This window comes from Ceratotherium simum, chromosome 15, assembly GCF_057802395.1.
Source record: "Ceratotherium simum simum isolate JZ-2026a chromosome 15, ASM5780239v1, whole genome shotgun sequence".
Classification (NCBI taxonomy): Eukaryota; Metazoa; Chordata; class Mammalia; order Perissodactyla; family Rhinocerotidae; genus Ceratotherium; species Ceratotherium simum.
Genome location: NC_141914.1, coordinates 15,479,660 through 15,501,142, shown reverse-complemented (window position 1 = coordinate 15,501,142; position 21,483 = coordinate 15,479,660). Strand labels below are relative to the sequence as shown.

The 21,483-nt window shown below is 34.6% G+C and overlaps 1 protein-coding gene across 1 annotated transcript in view; it reads left to right on the top strand.

The window, feature by feature from the left end:
- LOC101403251 (cell surface glycoprotein CD200 receptor 1) overlaps positions 1-5,178 on the top strand; it is a 31,088-nt gene extending 25,910 nt beyond the window's left edge. The window contains exons 6-8 of the mRNA XM_087439591.1: positions 3,621-3,726; positions 4,273-4,318; positions 5,030-5,178. Of these exons, the coding sequence (XP_087295717.1) occupies positions 3,621-3,726; positions 4,273-4,318; positions 5,030-5,155 (278 nt within the window). The 3' untranslated portion in view covers positions 5,156-5,178. The remainder of the gene's footprint in view (positions 1-3,620; positions 3,727-4,272; positions 4,319-5,029) is intronic.
- Positions 5,179-21,483: the final 16,305 nt, after the last annotated feature.

The following is a 21,483-nucleotide window of genomic DNA, read 5'->3' as shown; positions in this document are numbered from 1 at the left end:
GTTTTGTGTTTGATTTTTCTCCTCTTTCAGAGGAGTTACCTTAAGAAGGAAAAAAGAATGTACAGAGAAATTTCATTCAAGGATGTTCTTCCCATCCTCCATTTGATCTCCCTCTCCTCCTCAAAATAAAGAGATTGTCTAGAAGAACAATACCAAAATTTGTTGTAAAAAGTTATATTATAGAATGCACTTTATTCTACTTTTAATGTTCCCTTCTGTACTAGTAGTAAATTGGCTGGAGTAGTGTACTTTCAAATGAATATGTATGGTTTTAATTGAAAGATAAAGTGTTATTTTAAGAAAATACTTATGATTTTATTAGACGAATAAAGTCACTCAAATCACCTTCATGAATTTTTAGTCTGGTAGAATTTTCTCCTCCAGGCTCTTCCAGTGAAATTTCTTAAATGTCTTATAATAACATCTGTGATTCAGCTCATCACTGTTTATTTTCTCTACTCTCTGCTACCGTCCTGCTCTCATTTCTTGTTATTTAAAAAAATTAAATGTTATTTTAATCAATGCTAACACATGTAGTTTAAAGTCTATATTGTTCTATTAGGCTATAATGAAAAACATTTGCCCTATCTCTGCCTCTCCCCTACTACCTCTCCATTCTTACTCAACTCCCCAGAGGCAAGTACTTTCAAATCTTCAAGTGTTTCTTCTGGTAATTAATTCCATTTTTATAAACAACATGGTTATATTGCTATTTCTTAATATATCAAATTTAGACATTATGTACCCACTTCCTCTCATGGTAGATGAGAATTTAACTTTACCTTCTTCCCTTCCCTCATCCTTCATATACAGTGATATAGCAACATTTGGTTAAACTGCCAGTGTTTACATTATTTTGAACATGTAAATTTTTTTAAGCTTTGAATCAAGAAATAAACTTGCACTTTCCTTTTTGAATAACTTTTTGTTTTTCTTAGACTTAGTAATTGCTTTACTTTTTTTGTTTCTTTAATAATGCGTGTACCTATTGTTAATCATCACCAAACTCACTAATAAAACTGGAAAACCTCTCTTAAAACTACTTCCCACATGGTCAAATTTGTTAGGTAATCTGTCAGTTTCATTTTCCTCTTGAGGCGTCCTTCTTGAGTTTATACATGCTCCTGCTCTATCTGGCCTGGTTAGTCACTAGACCTGCTGTCCAGTTATTGTCCTGGACATTCTCTTTCCCTCCATCCTCTGCTTGATCCATTCTATTTAATCTGAGTTCCTTCTGCCTTCCAGACATTTGTTTTAATCTCTTTCTTCCACAGGTGTGGCTTTCCTTAACTCTTTGGTAATCCTTGGCTATCATTCATTTCAAAGTGAGCACTAACGTGTTGATTGGAAGCTGTGTTATCTGTGGGTGGGCTTGTCAACTAGTTAGCTTCAACAGGGTGAAAAGGAGGTAAATTTTTTTAAAATAAAGGATTCCTTATTTCCTTATGTATCTGAATGTTGTCTCTGAAACTGTTCAGGTTCTGCAGAAAATAACCCTCCAGGCTCTTGCCCTGGAGGGGTAATCCTATCAGTGTTCTGGGAGCAGAGAGGGAGAAGGGAGTGTGCATGTGTGTATGCGCGTGTGTGAGTGTTCAGATCTCAGACTTTCTGGTAATACCTCTCTTCTTTTGGCCCTTCATCTCCACCCTCCGTTATGTCTGGATCCTTGACTCTGGAGTCTTCCCAGTTCCTCTTCTCTGGGCCAAACTTCCTGTTTTCTGCTGGTTGGGGAAGGTGCGTGACCTGGCTGCACAGGGTGGGGGGAGACTTGGCAGCCTACCTGCTCTCAATACAGACTTCCAAAGAAGCTCCCAACTCTTAGCCCCACACTTCACTCCCTACAAACCCCTTTCTCTGCATTTGGTGCTTCCTATTCTTGAGTCTTCCTGGAGTTCTGTGGACACTAAGGTTTTTACTTATTCCACTAAATTATTTGCCATTCTTCCATTCATTTTTCTCCTAAAAACAAGTTGAAATCTTTCATCTGCTCTTGTCTTCATCCCAGTTCTCTTTGTTTTTGCAAGCCTATATTTTAAAACATTTCTTTACTGATATTTTAGTAAGTTTTAAGAAGGGAGAAGAGAAAAACCCATGTGTCTAAACTGCCATTTTTCATTATTCATTCTTAAAGTGATATTTGTTTTGTAAAGAAAAGGGTTTAGCAGTATTTACTGAGAAGAGTAATTGTGCCCTGGTTATGTATGAAATCCGACCATCCAGTATTACAATATGATGTCATATTTATAGAATCTCAGAGATGAAGGGACCATCTAGGCTGTTCCCACCCAGTGCAGGGATCTCCTTTACGTCTTCCTTGCAGGGTGGATCTCCGGCCTCTGCTGGTGCACTTCCAATGAAAGACAGTGCATTAGTTTGGAAGAGAGGTTTTCAAAACAACGTTGTTTTTAACCGTAAAACAAAACTTTTCTTTTTCAAATAAAACACAGAGAAATCCAAAGTTTAAAAATCAACTGTTGAAGGAAGGTGGAGGGACTGGCTGCCAGCCTGCTCAGCCTCCACTTCACCTCCTCCTGCTGCGCCAGCCACGTTCACGGAGCCCCAGGAGCACGGTCTTAAAGCCACTGCCTCTCAGAGCTGGCACTTCCTTTGTTGGCTTGTCCTCGGGTCAGATTGAGCTTTATAATGCTGCCAGTGGTTAATAAATAATTTAAAGTTGTTGCCATGACTTCCTTTCAGTTTCAATGCCCTGGAAGAAAGGTGACTTCAGAGTTAGGGTTATTTTTCCAATTACCTTCCTTACAACTCCCTATTTATTTTTGAATATCGGAGAAGAGAGACGCTCTGCTTTTACTGTAATGGAGAGATCTAAATTTCACATTTCTTCTATAGGAATTTACCATTCATAAATCCTTTGAGCAATAAAGTCCTGACTTACGATAATGTCTTGCTGGAAACCCTAGAATCTGAGTTGATAAAGCAATTTTATTATAACAACTATCTGAATTCTTAATGGGTCAGAATTGTTTAAAATAAAATCACGGAAATGAATTTCATGTACAGTGAGACATCCTTGAACTATATATATGTATATATATTTTATTTATTTTTGATAAACTTTATTTTTTAGAGCAGTTTTAGGTTCACAGTAGAAGTGAGTAGAAAGTACAGAGAGTTCCCATATAACCTCTGCCCTAACACACAGCCTCCACCTCTACATCCCCCGCACCACAGTGGTTCATTTCTTGTAACGATGAACCTACATTAACACATCATTATCACTCAAAGTCAGTAGTTTACATTAGGGTTCACTCTAGGTGTACGTTCTATGAGTTTTAACAAATGTCTAAATGACATATATCCACCACTATAGTATCATACAGAGTAGTTTCACTGTCCTAAAACCCTCTATGCTCCACCTATCCATCCCTCCCTCCACCCTAACCTCTAGCAATCCCTGAGCTTCTTACTGTCTTGATACTTCTGCCTTTTCCAGGATGCCATATAGTTGGAATCATACAGTATGTAGCCTTTTCAGATTGGCTTCTTTCACTTAGTAATGTGCATTTAAGGTTACTCCATGTCTTTTCATGGCTTGATGGCCCATTTCTTTTTAGTGCTGAATAACATTAAACCATATATTTTTGTGTCTATGTTTACAGGTGCCCAAACAACAACAAACTTACGTATTCTATATAGCATCCCCTGTATTTTTATTGTCTTTGCCATCGGGGGATCCATTTGGCTTTTGAAAAACGGTGGCTGCAGGTATTGACTGATGTTTTCTCTTCTTCAGCGTTATTGGGTTAGAAAGGAGTCAGAAATATGGAATTGATTAACTGGGTAAAACTAAGATGTTAACATCAATTCTCTCATAATCAAGAAGCACATTCTGAGGGTGATAGACATAGACCACTCTGAATGATGAGAGGCATTTTGTTAGGTTACTTAGGCATGCAAGCATGGTGAATTAAGCCATTTAGAGCAGGATCTTGGGAGAGACAGTGTATGCTAATTTTCTATTTGGGAAAATAATTACAATAATTTATTTCATATGCCATAAAGGAGGTGTCATATATATTCTATTACATCAAGCTGTTGTTGCATAATTTCACTTCCTGTTCTAAAATCCAGAATTATCTTATTTGGGTGTATCATCATTCTTCACTCATTTCTGGTAGTTGATTTCTGATTTATTATGGCTTCTATCTAAGTGAACCGCAATTGTTAATAGTATACTCTTTGTTGTTTTCCATTTTTGATCTAAATAATAATGTTTCCTGCCTTCAGTCCAGCTTATTTTTATTTTTACAGAAAAGGTAAATTGAAAAAAACAGAAGCTAATCCAAGTGTTGAGGAGGTAAGATAAGATTAAAAAGAGTATTTGCAAAATTTAAGCCATGTAGTCTAAAAACCTAGCCACATAATTTGTAATTTGCATCAATATTAGTGTTTTATTTGAAAAGTAAAAATTCTAATCTTACAATGCTAATTGCCAAGTGTATTTATTTTGTTAATTACCTACCAAACACTATTTATACACCACCCCAAATCCATATTTTCATTGCATGAACTGCGTCCTAAAAAACACATAATGTTTGCCTCATTTGAATGGTAATCTTTTGAGAAACTGCGTTGGGGTTTCCTCCCCCATGAAAGCATCTCTAATGCTTGACTTCCCGTTTTCAATACCATCACCATTTCCCTCTTACCCAAGCTTAAAACCTATCATTTCCCTCTTACCCAAGGGTAAAACCTATCCTACTCCTTAATCTCTATAACCCATAGTTTACTAAGTCTTTGACCCTCTCCTTCAAAATACTTCTCATATCACTTCATTCTTCTCCGTTCCTGCTTTCACACAACCTTTATCATCTGACACCGAGACTTAAGTAATCAATAATTTTTTCATGATAAAAAAAAAAATTGCTCTATGTTCATCTAAGCCCAGAGACACAAAAGCACTATTGGTAGATTCTAAGACTGTGGACACCTGTTAGAAAAACGTAGGTAGTTTTTATTATAATTTATGGCTTTTTAAAATTAATTTTGACTTTGGGTTCTTTCTTAGGATGAAATGCAGCCCTATGCCAGCTACACAGAGAAGAACAATCCACTGTATGATACTGCAAACAAGGTGAAGATGTCTCGGGTGTTACAAAGTGAAGTTGATGGAACAGGTCTCAATACTTTATAAGTTATTGGAGTCTAGCACCAGGACAAGTGAATCAAGATACAGTACAATTACTGCCTTGATTTTCTTAGAGTTTGAGAATGGAAGATCTATTTTGAAATTAGCTTTTCAAAGATTCTTAGAAGACAAAGACTTGAAAGATTTGCATTTATATGCTTATATAATTGAAATTTTAGAATCTTAGCTGCTACTAGATAGTTCTCTGAAGAACTGATGCTATTACAAAGAAAGCACTCTCATGATAAAATACTCAAATTGTTCAGTATAGTAGATAATGAAAACCAAGTTTCTTCAAGAAATAACTCTGCAGCAGGGACAATCATCAACAATTTTTATGTATTCCTCCAGAAAATTTCTATGTGCATATGACATATCTATATGCCCATGGTACGCATATACATTTATATATCTATTTACATATGCATAAACATATCCTTGTCAAGACACAAATGGGAATATACTATAGTGCTGTTCTGTACTTCTAGAAAGCTAATATTATAATATGTCTTGGAGATCTTTTATATCAACACAAGCAGAGCTACCTCATTCATTTTAATGGCTACATAAAATTCCATTGTACAGTTATGTCATAATTTAATTAACCAAAACCCTAGTGATGGATATTTAGATTGTCTTAAGTTTTGTTTATTTGTTTTGCTACTATAAACAATACCACATAGAAGGTTTCTTGTGTGTATATCTCTTTGTATTTGTTTGAGTATATTTGTAGGATAATTTCCTTGAGTGAAATTGCCAGGCCAAAGAGTTTGTGCATTTTTATTATTGATTAATATGTCAAATTGTATCAATTTACATTCCCTCCAACCTTGTTTGAACGTGCCTTTCCCTATACTGTTATTTTAATATCTTCAAGATTCCCACTTCCTACTTCTAATCAACCAGTTAGCTAATATGATGTACGATTGTAATAATAATTATACTATTTAATAAAACTAGATTTATAGTTTTCTGTCATGTTTATGAGAGGGAGAGAGAGAACACGTGTGAGAACATTAGCTTTCTCTGAACTCATTAATCTCTATAGAGGTATTGATAACTAATGCCTGACAGTTTTGTACATGTGATAAATTGCAAACGTGTATTTTTATGGTGTACATTTTATTCTGATGTATTTATCAAATAACAAATGTTTATTGACTATATAAGCAGCTAAATATGCATTACAGAGGACTTGGGTATCTATAAAATATGGCCTATGTGCTAAGAGAATGGCCATGGACAATGGATGTGCCCCTCTCCTTCATTTTTCTGTGGAATAAAATATTGGGAATGTGTATATTAATCATTTTTAAATATAATTAAAATATATTTTATTTATGGAAAACAATAAGTCTGTTTCTCCATAGCAGGAAAAGCATTAAAATTTTTCATCATGGTAGAAATTAAAACAAATCCATTCATTCTTCAATAATGCCATTTGAAACATTTAAGACAGCTATTTTGTCTTATTAATATTTTTCCTCCCTCCAGGCATTTTGGTTACTCTAGGCTTTATCCTTAAAGAGATTTTTAGTCTATTTTGGATATCAAACTAGTATAAAGACACTTCACACGAGATATTTTCACCAAACCATTTTGTTACCATTTTGACTTGGCCTAGAAACCAAACCATTAAATTTCTCCACACCAATATTACCAAGCAGTGTACACACTAGACATTATAACCCTGTACTTGATCTTTTCTTAATTTTTCATCCAATCCTGGTTGGAATGAGGCTCACAGTTAGGTTCAAAAATATCTGTTTAATTATTATTGAAAAACAAAAACTTATTACACTAAAACAAAACTGTTTGCATCTTACCTTGATGGTGTCAAACCAGCCATGTCAAATGATGCCATAGTAAAGACTTCAAGATGGTTTATAAATGCTAAATTGTATTGTACGGAAAATAAAAGTATTAAAACTTCCACTACAGGGGTGCTAAATGTGGTTGAACGTCAGAATCATGTGGAGAAATAAAAAATTATGTAGATTCCCCAAGTCCACTTTAGACCTGCTGAATCAGAAAAAAAAATCTAGAGATTGGATCAGGTGTGTCAGTTAGGTCTTCCAAGAGGCAGAGGCTGAGATGGAGTTAGGAGCAACAAAGTTAATTAGGGGAGAGAGGTTACACTTGTAAAAGATTAAAGGAGGAGGAGGTAGGATAGGGGAGGGAAAGCCTTTAGACGGTGATACTGATTTGAATGAAACCGGTGCAAGGAAAGAGAGGAGGGAGCAGGAGACAAGACGGAGAGCCTCAGATCAAATATAGAACTGTCAAAATCTTGGCCAAACCAATGAGAAGCCCTAGAGCAAAAATTGCTTCTAAGAGTCTTTCATGAGCAGAATAGGCAAACTCTGATACCCGCTCATGTTTAGTCATTGGCTGGGAAGAGTATGGCCTCAGTTCAAAAGCTGAAATGGATCCTGAAGTTGTTAACTGGAGACCATCATCTAATTGCACTCTTTGCAGTTGAATGGTAAGTTCTTTTTTGATTGGAAACCTGAACAACTCACTTCCTTGGCTGCCCAGTCCATCCTTTTGCTGGTTTATATTTGCCTGGTATGTCATCATCTATCTCTTTATTTTCAACTTCTCTGTGACATTTTATCTTCAGCATGCCTTTTACAAAAAAAACTAGAGGTTTTTAATAAAGATATAGTTAATTTTTATTAACTCTGTGAATTTTAACTTTTAATAAAAGAATTTAAACTATACACATTTGTTGTGATTACTTACATATTTGGTCATATTTCTCAATCTTATCTTGTATGTCTCATTTTCTATGTTTTCTCTCCCCACTCTGTGTTATGTTTTCTTTTACTGTGCTTTGCTGGATTGGTTAATTTTCTTTTCAATTCTTTTCTTTTCTTTACTTTCACCTCTAGTAGTTTGAAAGTTATCCATTGTAATATACATTTATTAGGGGTTATGCTTTATTTATGAACACCTGAAAACAGCTTTATTGTGGTATCATTGATATAGTTAAAGCATACAATTTGTTAAATTTTGCACATATTTAAGGTGTACAATTTGTTGTTTTGACATAGTTTTACACCTGTGAAACCATCAGCGCAATCAAGATAATGAACTTATCCATCATCCCCAAAAGTTTTCTTATACTTCTTTGTAATCCTACCCCTTAACTCTCCTTGCTCCCCTCCCTCCCCAGGCAACCACTGATCTGCATTCTGTAACTATATATTAGTTTGCATTTCCTAGATTTTTACATTAATGGGATCATACGAAATGTACTCTTTATTTTTTTTGGTCTGGCTTCTTTGACTCAGCATAATTATTTGGAGATGCATCCACCCATTAATAGTTCATTATTTTAATTGCTGAATAGTATTTCATTGTATGGATATACCAAAGTTTGTTTATCCATTCACCTGTTGATGGACATTTGGGTTCTTTCCAGTTTTAGGTTATTACAAATAAAGCTGCAAACATTCTTGTGCAAGTATATTTTTTGGACATATACTTTTATTTTTCCTGGATAAAAACCTGTGAGTGGTTCAGCTGGATGACATGGCAGGTGGATGTTTAACTTTTAAAGAAATTGCCAAACTGTTTTTCTAAGTGATTGTACTATTTTACATTACCTCTACTAGTGTATGAGATTTCCACTTCTTCCATATCCTTACCAACAGTTGGTATGGTCAATCCTCTTAATTTTAGACATTCTAATAGATGTGTATTGCTCTCTCATTGTGGTTTTACTGTGTATTTCTCTAAAGACTAATGATATTGACTGTCATTAAATACTTATTTACTGCTCGTAAGTTTTCTTTGGTGAGTCTGCATATTTTGCCCATTTAAAAAAATTGATAGTTTGCTTCTTTATTGAGAATTCTTTGTATATTCTGAATATAAGTCCTTTCCATTCACAGTATATACTGTCTTTTGAAGAGAAGATTTTTTGTTTGTTTTTTAAGAGGGGATGTTTTTGATTTTGAGGAACAATTTATCAATTTTTTCTTTAATGGACTATTTTTGGTATTGCATCTGAGAAGTGTTTTCCTAACCCAAAGTCACAAAGATTTTATCCTAAAAGTTTTATAGTTTTTGGTTATACATTTAGGTCTATGATCCCTTTTTTTGGTGAGGAAGATTGGCCCAGAGCTAATATCTGTTGCCAATCTTCCTCTTTTTGCTTGAGCAAGATTGTCACAGAACTAACATCTGTGCCAATCTTCCTCTATTTTGTATGTGGGATGCCACCACAGCATGGCTTGATGAGTGGTGTGTAGGTCCATGCCTGGGATCTGAACCCTGGGCCGTTGAAGTGAAGTGCTCAAACTTAACCACTATACTATAATCCATGCTGGCCCCTATAATCCATTTTGATAGAATTTTTTTATATTGTTTGAGATATAGATTGAAGTACATTTTTTTTTTTTGCATATTGATATCCATATGGATATTCTGGCACCACTAAGTTGCCTTTTAATCTTGTTGAAAATCATTTGTATTCATTTGTATGGATCTATTTAAGGACACTCTTTTGTGTTTTTTGTTTTGTGAGGAAGATCAGCCCTGTGCTAACATCTGCTAATCCTCCTCTTTTTTTGCTTAGGAATACTGGCCCTGGGCTAACATCCGTGCCCACCTTCCTCCACTTTATATGGGATGCCGCCACAGCATGGCTTGCCAAGTGGTGCGTCGGTCCGCCCCTGGGATCTGAACCAGCGAACCCCGGGCTGCCAGCAGTGGAGCACTCTCGCTTAACCGCTTGTGCCACGGGGCCGGCCCCTCTGTTGTGTTTTATTGAGCTATTTGTCTATTGTTATGCTAGTATCACTCTGTCTTGTAGCTTTATTAGTCTTCAAATCAGGTAGTGTTAGCTCTTCAACTTTGTTCTTTTTTAAAGTTGTTTTGGCTATACTAGATACTTTCCATTTCTGTGTGAATTTTAGAATCAGTTTGTCAATTTCTGCAAAACAGCCTTCTTGCATTTTGATTGGATCGTGTTGAAGTATATATCAATTTGAGGAGAATTGGTATCTTAGCAACATTGAGTCTTCCAATCCATGAACATAGTAGGTCTCCCATTTATTTAGGCCTTCTTTAACTTCTCTCTGCAATGTTTTGTACTTTTGTGTGTACAGCTTTTGCATATCTTTTGTTGGATTTATCCCTAAATACTGTATTTCATACTCTTAGATGCTATTGTAAATGGTATTGTTTTTTAAATTTCAGTTTCTAATTGTTCTTTGATATTACATAAAAATGCAGTTGAGTTTTGTATGTTGACCTTATATATTCTGCAACCTTGATAAGTGTACTTATTGGTTCTAATAGTTTTTTTGAAGATTCCACCAGATTTACTACATAGATGATCATGACATCTGTGAATGAAGACAGTTTTGTTTTTTCCTTTCCAATCTGGATCACTTTTGTTTGGTTTACTTATTAAATGATAACTGTTTCTCACCTCACAACACTTCTGACATAAAATGTGTGGATTTTCCACACTCAGCAATTCTCCAATTCTCTGTGGACACCAACTGGATATTCTACAGTTTAATTCAATTCTGACACTAACTATGGAGTTAGCACAGACCTCACAGATTAAGGGCTCAGTACCAAAAGACTGCCCCTGACTTCAGATGCCAATTCCAAGTAGTGGGTCCCCAGGTTACTCACACTTCTGTCCCACTTGTCTGCAAATTGAAGGTTCCCATAAGACCCTCTCCTTAGGTTTTGATAATTTGTTATAATGGCTCACAGATCTCAGGGAAATACTTCCTTACTACTACTGATTTATTATAAAGGATATTGTAAAGGATACAAAGGAACAGCTGCATGAAGAGGTACATAGGGTGAGATCTGGAAAGGTCTCAAATGTGGGAGCTCTGACGCCATGGAGTTTGGGGTGCACCACCCTCCTGGCATTGGATGCATTCACCAACCTGGAACCTCTCCAAATCCCTGCATTCAGGATTTTTATGCAGATTCCATTATGTAGGCATGATTGATCAAATCATTGCCTGTTGGTGGTTAACTCAATATTCAGCCCTTCTCCCCTCCCTGGTGGTCAGGGGGTGGGCCTGAAATTTCTAATGCTCTAATAACAAGGTTGTTTCCCTTAGCAACCAGTCCCCCTCCTGAGGCTATTCATCGGCTTGGCAAGGTCACCTCATTAGCATAAACTCAGGTATGATCCAAAGGGGCTTATTATGAATAACAAAAGACACTTTTATCAATCAGGAAATTACAAGGGTTTTAGGAGTTCTGTGCCAGGAACCAAACATATATTTCTTATTATATCAAAATATCACACTTATTGCACTGGCTAAAACCTCTAGTAAAATGTTGATTAGAAATAGTGAAAGTGGACATCCTTGTTTTCTTTTTGGTCTTGGGGTAAAGCGTTCAGATTTGCACCATTAAATATGATGTTAGCTGGGTAATTTTTTTGTAGATGCCCTTTATTGCTTTGAAGAGTATTCCTTCTATTTCTAGTTTTCTTAGAGTTTTTAACAGGAATGGGTGTTAGATTTTGTAAAAAGCTTTTTCTGTGTCAATTGAGATAATCAAAATTTTTTTCTTTTTTGATTTTAATATGGTGAATAATATTGATTTTTTAAAATGTTAAATTCAGCTTATATTCCTGGGATAAATCCCACTTGGACATACTATACCATCCTTTTTAAAATATATTGTTAGATTTTATTTATTAAAATTTTTATATCTACATTCATGAAGGATACCTTCTTTTAAATTTTCTAGAAGAGTTTGTGCATAACTGATAATATTTCTTTCAATGCTTGGTTTAAGGGAGACATTTGTCCTTGGAGTTTTCTTTTGCGAAAGTTTTCGTTTTCATTCAGTTCAAAATACCTTATAAATTTCTTTAGATTGCTTCTTGACTTATGAATTATTTAGAAATGTGTTATGCAGTTTCCAAATATTTGGGAATTTTTCAGATATCTGCCTATAAGTGATCTTTATTTCACTGCTTTGTGGTCAGAGAACATAAGTTGTATGAGATGAGACCTTTTAAATTTATTGAGACACGGTATATGACCCTGATAGAGGACTAACTTGGTAAATCTTCTATGTGTCCTTGAAAAGATTATGTATTCCTCTGTTGTTTCTTAAAGTGTTAATTAAATGTGAATTAGGTCAAGTTGGTTGGTAGTGTTGTTTGTCTTCTATATACTTGTTGATTTCCTCTCTATTTCTTCTGAGTATAACTTCTGAAATCTCTGACTGTAATTGTGGATTTGTCTATTTTTCCTTGTAGTTCTATTAGTTTTTGCTTCATGTATTTTGAAGCTCAGTTATAAAGTGCATAAATCTTTAAGAATATTATATCCTCTTGAAAAATTTCCTCTTTATCATTATGAAATATTCTTTATCTCTGGTAATAATTTTTCTCTTGTATTTACCTTATCTGATGTTAATATAGTCTCTTCACGTTTCTTTTAATTAGTGTTAGAATTGTATATCTTTTTCTATTATATTCCTGTTAAACTATTTGTCTTTATTTTTAAAGTATGTTTCTTATAGACAGCATATAGTTGAGTCTTGCTATTTTATCCAATATGACCATCTTTGCTTTTAAATGGCAGATGTAGACCATTTACATTTAATTTGATTATTGATATGGTTAGGTTGGAATCTATCATTTTGCTATTTGTTTGATATTTTTCTACATCTGTATTTTTTCCCTTTTCCTTCTTTTCCTGCTTTGAAAACTGAATATTTTTTATGATTCTATTTTATATACTTATTAGCTGTCTTTTTTCTTGTTATTTTTGTAGTTGTTTTAGAATTTATAGTATATTTTTAACTTATCACTTTCTACCCTCAAGCGATATTATGATGCTTCACACATAGTATATCTTAAAATTGTGTGCTTTCATTTCTTCTCTCCCATCCTTTGTGCTGTTGTGTCATGCTATAACTTCACTTATGTTGTTCATGCTATGTTATGTAATAACTAACATTATTTTGTTATTTAAATAGTTTAAAAATGCATAATTATTTCAATTTTATATTTAAATATTAAATATTTAAATATTTTATTAGTTAGTTATCTATTAAAGATATTTAAATACTGAAAATAAATCTTATATATTTACCATGTAGTTACCCTCTCTGGTTTCTTCATTCCTTTGTGTAGATGTATATTTCTATATGGTATCATTTTCCTCATGCCTGAAAGATTCTCTTGAACATTTCTTATAGTGTGGGTCAAGTGATAAATTTTTTCAGCTTTTCTATATCCCCAAAAGTCTTTACTTTGCATCCATTTTTGAAAGTTATATTTGCTGCATATAGACTTCCAGTCTGACTGGATTTTTACTTTCAGTCGTTTAAAAATGTTGCATCATTATCTTCCCACTTGCATTGTTGCTTATGAGAAATCTATTGTCATCCTTATCCTTGCGTCTATGTGTCTTTTTTCTCTGGACGCTTTTAAGATTTTCTCCTTACCACTGGTTTTGAGCAATTTGATTGTAATGAGCTTTGGTATAATTTCCTTCATATTTATTGTGCCTGGGATTCTTTAAGATTCTTGGATCTGTGGGTTTATAGTTTTCATCAAATTAGGCAGATTTTTTTTGCCATTATTTTCTCAAAATTTATTTTTGTCTCCTCCTCTCTTCTGTCCTTTGGGGACTCTAATTATATATATATCAAGTCACTTGAAATTGGCCCATAGCTCACTGATACTCAGTTCATGTTAATATTGTCTTTTCTCTGTATTACTTTTTACATAGTTTCTATTATCAAGTTCAATAATTTTTTCCTCTGCAATGCATAATCTGCTGTTAATTCAATTCCATGTATTTTTCACCACCTATATTGTAGTTTTTACTTTTAGAAATTTGGTTTGAATCTTATTTTATGTCTTCCATGTCTTGAGTTAACTTTTGGAACATATGGACTAGAGTTATAATGATTATTAATGCCCTTGTCTGCTAAATCTTCCATCTGTGTCAGTTTACATTGCTTTTGATTGATTGGTGTTTCTCCTCAACATGGATTGCATTTTCCAGTTTCTTTGAATGCCTCATAATTTAAAAAAATTTATTTTTGTTAATATACATAACATAGAATTGAGCATTTTAATCACTTTTAAGTGTACAATGCAGTGGTATTAAGTACATTCTCATTATTGTATATATAGGATCTAGGGGAGTCTTTTATTAAATATCATATAACTGGGTTTAAAAAATCAAATATGACAATTTTGATGTTTATTATTATGCTTTTGTATTTGTTATATAACAATAACCACAGATTTTTTTTTTTAAAGAGATGATCTTTCTAAATATCGGTTAGGTGCAAATACAACTAACAGTCACGACTCATGTAATAGAGGGTGGAGGGTGAATAGAGGATGCACGTGCTTTGTTCTTTCACTAAAGATTCCAACTTTGACTGGAGGACAGTGACGACAGCAAGGTGGCAGAATAGGCATTTTCTACCATCTTCCCCCCAAGGAACATTGATTTGACAATCACCCACACAGGAGAGTGCCTCTGTGGGAGTCCAGGACTCCAATGGAGAAGTTCCAGCACACCACTGAAGCAAAAGAATCTGAGATTGGACACATTGAAGAGGGGAAGGGGAACAGTTTCACTACCTGCCTAACCCCAACCCCAAGGAGGCATTGCTCAGTGCCAGGAGAGTTGCACTCAGTCTGCAACTTCTCCCTCGGGAGAAAGTGAGAGCATGTGAGTGAGTGCCCAGCTTCCCCAGCTGTGCAGGATGCTGTCAAAGAGGCCACTTCTTTCTTGACCTACACAGAATACTGATGTAATCTGCATGACTGAGGATGGCGAGGCTGGGAGCACAGTGGCTAAGGCTCCAAACATATCAAAGGGATGTGATTCCTAGTAACCCCTTGTGGACTCTACCAGGAAGCTCACTCATAAGCTGCTTGGGTCACCTCACCTACACATCTCTCTAACTGGCCCACAGGCACCCCCCAAACCCTCTGCATGCCTCATCTTCACACATACACCATGTGGCTGTCTCCCTGACATGCCACCATGGGTGGTGAGTGCAAGCATTTGCAGATGGCTAGTGAACATGAGCAGAAAGCCAGCTTGACTACAGGATTGGGAGAAAGCACACAAACTTGAGCATTCAACACCACCATAGGGAAAGCAAATGGGATGTCAGTATCAGAGCTGACTTTTCAGGTTTTAGAGAAGGCATACAAACTTAAGAATTCCTCCTAAAGAGGAAACAAGAAAAATGGAGCAGGCACATCCATAGAAAAAATCTGATAAAGCCTTAGAATCCCTAGCAGAATTGACAGGTGAAGGTATTTCTCTTCTGGAGCCAGTCAATAAAGACTGGAGGAGGTGACTGCTTCTTCAAATGTGAAGACAGTAATGCCAGACTACAGGGAACATGAAAAATCAAGGAAACATGACATCACCAAAGGAACAGAATAATTTTCCAGTAACCAAACCCAAAGAAATAGAGATCTATGAGTTGCCTGACAAAGAATTCAAAACAATTGTTTTAAGGAAACTCAGTGAACTACAAGAAAACACAGAAAGACAACTAAACAAAATCAGGCAAACAATACAGGAAAAAAGTGAGAAGTTTAACAGAAATATAGAAATCATAAAAGAACAAAACAGAAATTGTGAAGCTGGAGAATACAATTAATGAAATGAAAAGTGCAATAGAGAGCATCAACAACAGACTCAATCAAGCAGAAGAAAAATATCTTTGAACTTGAAGACAAATCATTTGAAATTATCAGTCAGAGAAGAACAAAGAAAAAAGAATGCAAAAGAGTGAAGAAAGCGTACATGAATTGTGGGACACCATCAAGTGAAAAAATTTATGCATAATGGAGTCCTAGAGCAGAAAGTTTATTTAAAGAAATAATGACTGAAAACTGCCCAAATCTCAGGAGATATATGGACATCCAAGCACATATAGGTCCCCAAACAGATTCACCCAAAATCTTCTCCAAGACACATTCCAACAAAACTTTCTGAAATCAAATACAAAGAAAGAATTTGAAAGCAGCAAGAGAAGAAAAAAAAACTCATCACATACAAGGGAACCCCAAATAGGCTATCAGAGAATTTCTCAGCAGAAGCTGTGCAGACCAGGACAGAGGGATACTATATTCAAAGTGCTGAAAGAAAAAAATCTATCAACCAAGAATACTTTACTGGGCAAAACCATCCTTCAGAAATGAAGAAAAGATGAATACCTTCCCAGACAAACAAAAGTGGAAGGAGTTCATCATCACAAGACCTGTCTGATAAGAAATTCTAAAGGGAGTTCTTCAAGCTAAAATGAAAAGTTGCCAATTAGCAACATGAAACTATGTAAAAACACAAAACACACTGGTAAAGGTAAATATATAGTCAAATTCAGATTACTTTAATACTGTAATGCTGATGTGTAAATCACTTAACTCGAGTATAAAGATTAAAAGACAAAAATATTAAAATTAACTATAGATACAATAATATGTTAATGGTAACACAATATAAAAAGATGTAAACTGTGACATCAAAAACATAAAATGTTTGGGGGGTGGGAGTAAAAAGATAGTGTTTTTTATATGACTAAAGTTAAGTTGTCATCAGCTTGAAACAGACTGTTATAACTATAAGATGTTTTATATAAGCCTCAAGGTAACCACAAAGCAATAACCTCTAGTAGATACATAAAACATAGAGAAAGGAATCAAAGCATACCACTGTGGAAAATCATCAAATCACAAAGGAAAAGAACAAGAGAGGAAGAAAGGAAAAAAGGATCTACAAAATAGGCAGAAAACAATTTAAAAAAGGCAGTAGTAAGTCCTTACCTTTCAATAATTACTTTGAATGTAAATGGATCAAATTCTCCAATCAAAAGGCATAGAGTGGCTGAATGGATTAAAAAACAAGATCCAATTATATGCTGCCTATAAGAGACTCACTTCAGCTTTAAAGATACACATAAGCTGAATGTGGAGAGATCGAAAAAGATAATCTACACAAATGGAAACCAAATCAGAGCAGAGGTACCTCTGCTTATATCAGACAAAATAGACTTTAAGTCAAAAACTGTAACAGGAGACAAAGAAGGTCATTATATCATGATAAAGGGGTCAATTCATCAAGAGGATATAACAACTGTTAATATATGTTCACCCAACATCGGAACACCAAAATATATTCAGCCAATACTAATATATCTGAAGGGAGAAATACAGCAATACAATAAAAGTTTAAGAGACTTCAACACCCCAGTTAGAAAATCAAAAGGAAACATTGGACTTAAGCTATACCTTAGACCAAATGGACCTAGCAGACATATACAGAACATTCCATCCAACAGCAACAAAATACATATTCTATTCAAGTCAAACAGAATGCTATCCAGGATAGATCACATGTTAAAGCATAAAACAAGACTTACCAAATTTAAGAAGGTTGATAATATCAAGTATCTTTTCCAATGACAATGGTATGAAACTAGAATCAATAACAGGAGGAAAATTGGACAACTCACAAATTCATGGAAATTAAACAAACACAACACTCTTGAACAATTAATGAGTCAAAGAAGAAATCAAAAGGAAAATAAAAAAATATCTTGAATGGCTATTATTAAAAAGACAAGAAATAAGTGTTAAAGAGAATGTGGAGAAAAGGAAACTCTCGTACACTACCGGTAGAAATGTAAATTGGTGCAGCCACTATGGAAAACAGTATAGATATTTCTCAAAAAATTAAAAATAGAACTATGATATGATCCAGCAATTCTACTTCTAGGTATTTATCTAAAGAACACAAAAACACTAATTTGAAAAGATACATGCACCCCTATGTTCATTACAGCATTATTCACAATAGCCAAGACTTGGAAACAACCTAACTGCCCATCAATGGATGAATGGTTAAGGCAGATGTGGTATATATATACAATGGAATACTACTCAGCCATAAAAGGATGAAGTCTTGCCATTTGTGACAACATGGGTGGACCTTGAGGGTATTATGCTAAGTGAAGTGTCAGATGGAGAAAGACAACTACTGTATGATTTCACTCACATGTGGAAGATAAACAAACACACACATAGATACAGAGAATAGATTGGTGGTTACCAGAGGGGAAGGGAGGTGGAGGGGGGCAAAAGGGGTAAAGAGGCACATTTATACCATGATGGATGGCATCTAGATTTTTGGTGGTGAACGCAATGTAGTCTATACAGAAGTCAAAATGTAATATTGTACGCCTTAAAGTTATATAACGTTATATACCAATGTTACTTCAATAAAAAAATATCTTGAAACAAGTGAAAATGGAAATACAATATACTAAACTCATAGGATACAAGAAAAAAAGTTCTAGGAGGTAACTTTATAGTAATAAATGCCTAAATTAATAAAAAAATATCTCAAATATACAAGGTAACTTTACATCTTAAGGAATTAGAAAAAGAAGAACAAACTAAGCCCAAAGTTAGCAGAAGGAAGAAAATAACAAAGATCAGTGCAGAAATAAATAAAATATAGAATAGAAAAACAATAAGAATGATCAATGAAACCAAGAGCTGATTTTTCAAAGATAAAATTGACAAAGCCTTAGCTACACTAAGAAAGAGAGAAGACACAAGTAAATAAAATTACCAATGAAAGAGGAGACATTACAACTGATACCACAGAAATACAAAGCATATAAGGAACTACTATGAACAATTATGTGCCAAAAAATTGGATACCCTAGAAGAAATGGGTAAATTCCTAGACATATACCGCTTACAAAGACTGAATTATGAACAAATAGACAATCTAAACAGACCAATATTGAGTAAGGAAATTTAATTAATAATCAAAAATCTCCCAAAAAGAAAAGCCCATGACCAGATGGTTTCACTGGTGAATTCCAGCAAATATTTAAAGAATAATTAATGCCAATACTTCTCAAACTCTTTCAAAAATTGAAGAGGAGGAAACTCATTTTATGAAGCCAGCATTATCCTGATACCAAAGCCAGACAAGGACACTACAAGAAAAGAAAATTACAGACCAATATCCCTAATGAATATAGATGCAAAAATCCTCAACAAAATACTAGCAGACTGAATTCAACAGCACATCAAAAGAATCATACACATCCCAATTTTATCCCTGGGATGCAGGATAGTTCATCATATGCAAATCAATAAATGTGATACACCACATTGACAGAATGAAGGATGAAAATCATGTGGTCATCTCAATAAGTGAAGAAAACACATTTGAAAAAAATCAATTTCCATTCATGACAAAAAGTTTCACCAAAATAGGTAGAGAACGACTGTATCTCAACATAATAAAGTCCATATATGACAAGCCCACAGCTAACACTATGTTCAATGGTGAAAAGCTGAAAGCTTTTCCTCTAAGATCAGGAACAAGAGAAGGATGCCCACTCTTGACACTTCTATTGGACATAGCAGTGGAAGTCCTAGCCAGAGCAATTAGGCAAGAAAAAGAAATAAAAGGTATCCAAATTGGAAAGGAAGAAGTCAAATTGTCTCTGTTTGCAGATGACATGATCTTATATATAGAAATTCTAAAGACTTGACCAAAAAATGGTTAGGATTAATAAACAAATTCAATAAAGTTTCAGGATAATCAATACACAAAAATCAGTTGTATTTCTATACACTGACAGTGACCTATCCAAAAAAGAAATTAAGAAAAAAATTCCATTATAGGAGCATCAAAAAGAATAAAATGTTTAGAATAAATTTAACCAAGGAGGTAAAAGACACGTACACTGAAAACTATAAAACATTGAGGAAAGAAATTGAAGAAGACACAAACAAATGGAAAGATATCCCATGTTTGTGGGTTGGAAGAATTAATATTGTTAAAATGTCCATGCTACCCAAAGTAATTCACAGAGTCAATGCAACCCGTATCAAAATTCCAGTGGCATTTTTCACAGAAATGGAAAAAACAATCCTAATATTCATATGGAACCACAAATGACCCTGAATAGCCAAAGCAATCTTGACAAAGAAGAACAAACCTGGATGCATCATACTTTCTGATTCCAAACTGTATTACAAAGCTATAGTCACCAAAACACGTATGCTACTGGCATAAAAACAGACACAAAGAACAGTGGAACAGAATAGAGAGCCTAGAAATAAACTCAAGCATATATGGTCATCTGATCCTTGACAAGGGTGCCAAGAACACAAAATGGGGAAAAGATAGTCTCTTCAATAACTGGTGCTGGGAAAACTGGCTATCCACATGCAAAAGAACAAAACTGATTGCTGGATATATATCCAATTGGATGTCCTATAGTCACCCCAAATGTAACATGTTCAAAACAGAATTAATTTCCTTATCCTGAAAACCTGCATTTTATCCTGAATTTTCAGTATCACTTAGGGAGATAAATTTGCAGGAAGATGCTCCAAATGGGCGTGTTCCAACCTTGACTCTCTTACCAAAATCTTATGCTACTATGACCTATGCCCTATTAATTCAACCTCTGAAGGTCTTTTTGGGGAAAGAAAAAAAATGAAACTTGACCCCTATCTTACACCCGTCACAAAAATTAGCTCAAAATGGACTAAAGACTTAAATATAAGACCTGAAAGCATAAAACTCTTAGAAGAAAACAGGAAAAAATCTCCTTGACATTGGTTTTGGCAATGATTTTTGGATATGACACCAAAAGCATGGACAATAAAAGCAAAAATAAACAACTGGGACAATATCAAACTAAAAAGCTTCTTCAAAGCAAAAGAATCAATGAAATGAAAAGGCAACCTATGGATGGGAGAAAATATTTGCAAACCATATACCTGGTAAGAGGTTAATATCCAAAATATGTAATGAACTCCTACAATTCAATAGCAAAAAAAGCCCCAAATACCCCAATTAAAAAATGGACAAAAGACCTAAATAGACATTTTTCTAAAGCAGACATGCAAATGGCCAACAAGTACATGAAAAGGTGCTAAACATCACTTATCAAGGAAATGAAAATCAAAACCACAATATCACCTTAAACATGTTCGTATGCCTTTATCAAAAAGACAAGAGATAACAAGTGTTGGTGAGGATATGGAGAAATGGGAACCCTGGTACACTGTAGGTGGGAGTGTGAATTGGTATAGCCATTATAGAAAATGATGTGGAGGTCCTTCAAAAATTAAAAATAGAACTACCATATGATCCAGCAATCCTGTTTCTGGTGTATATCACAGGAAATGAAATCAGTATCTTGAAGAGATATCTGCACTTCCGTCTTCATTGCAGCATTATTTATGACAGCCAAGATATGGAAATAACCTAAGTGCCCATTGATGGATAAATGCATAAAGAAGACAT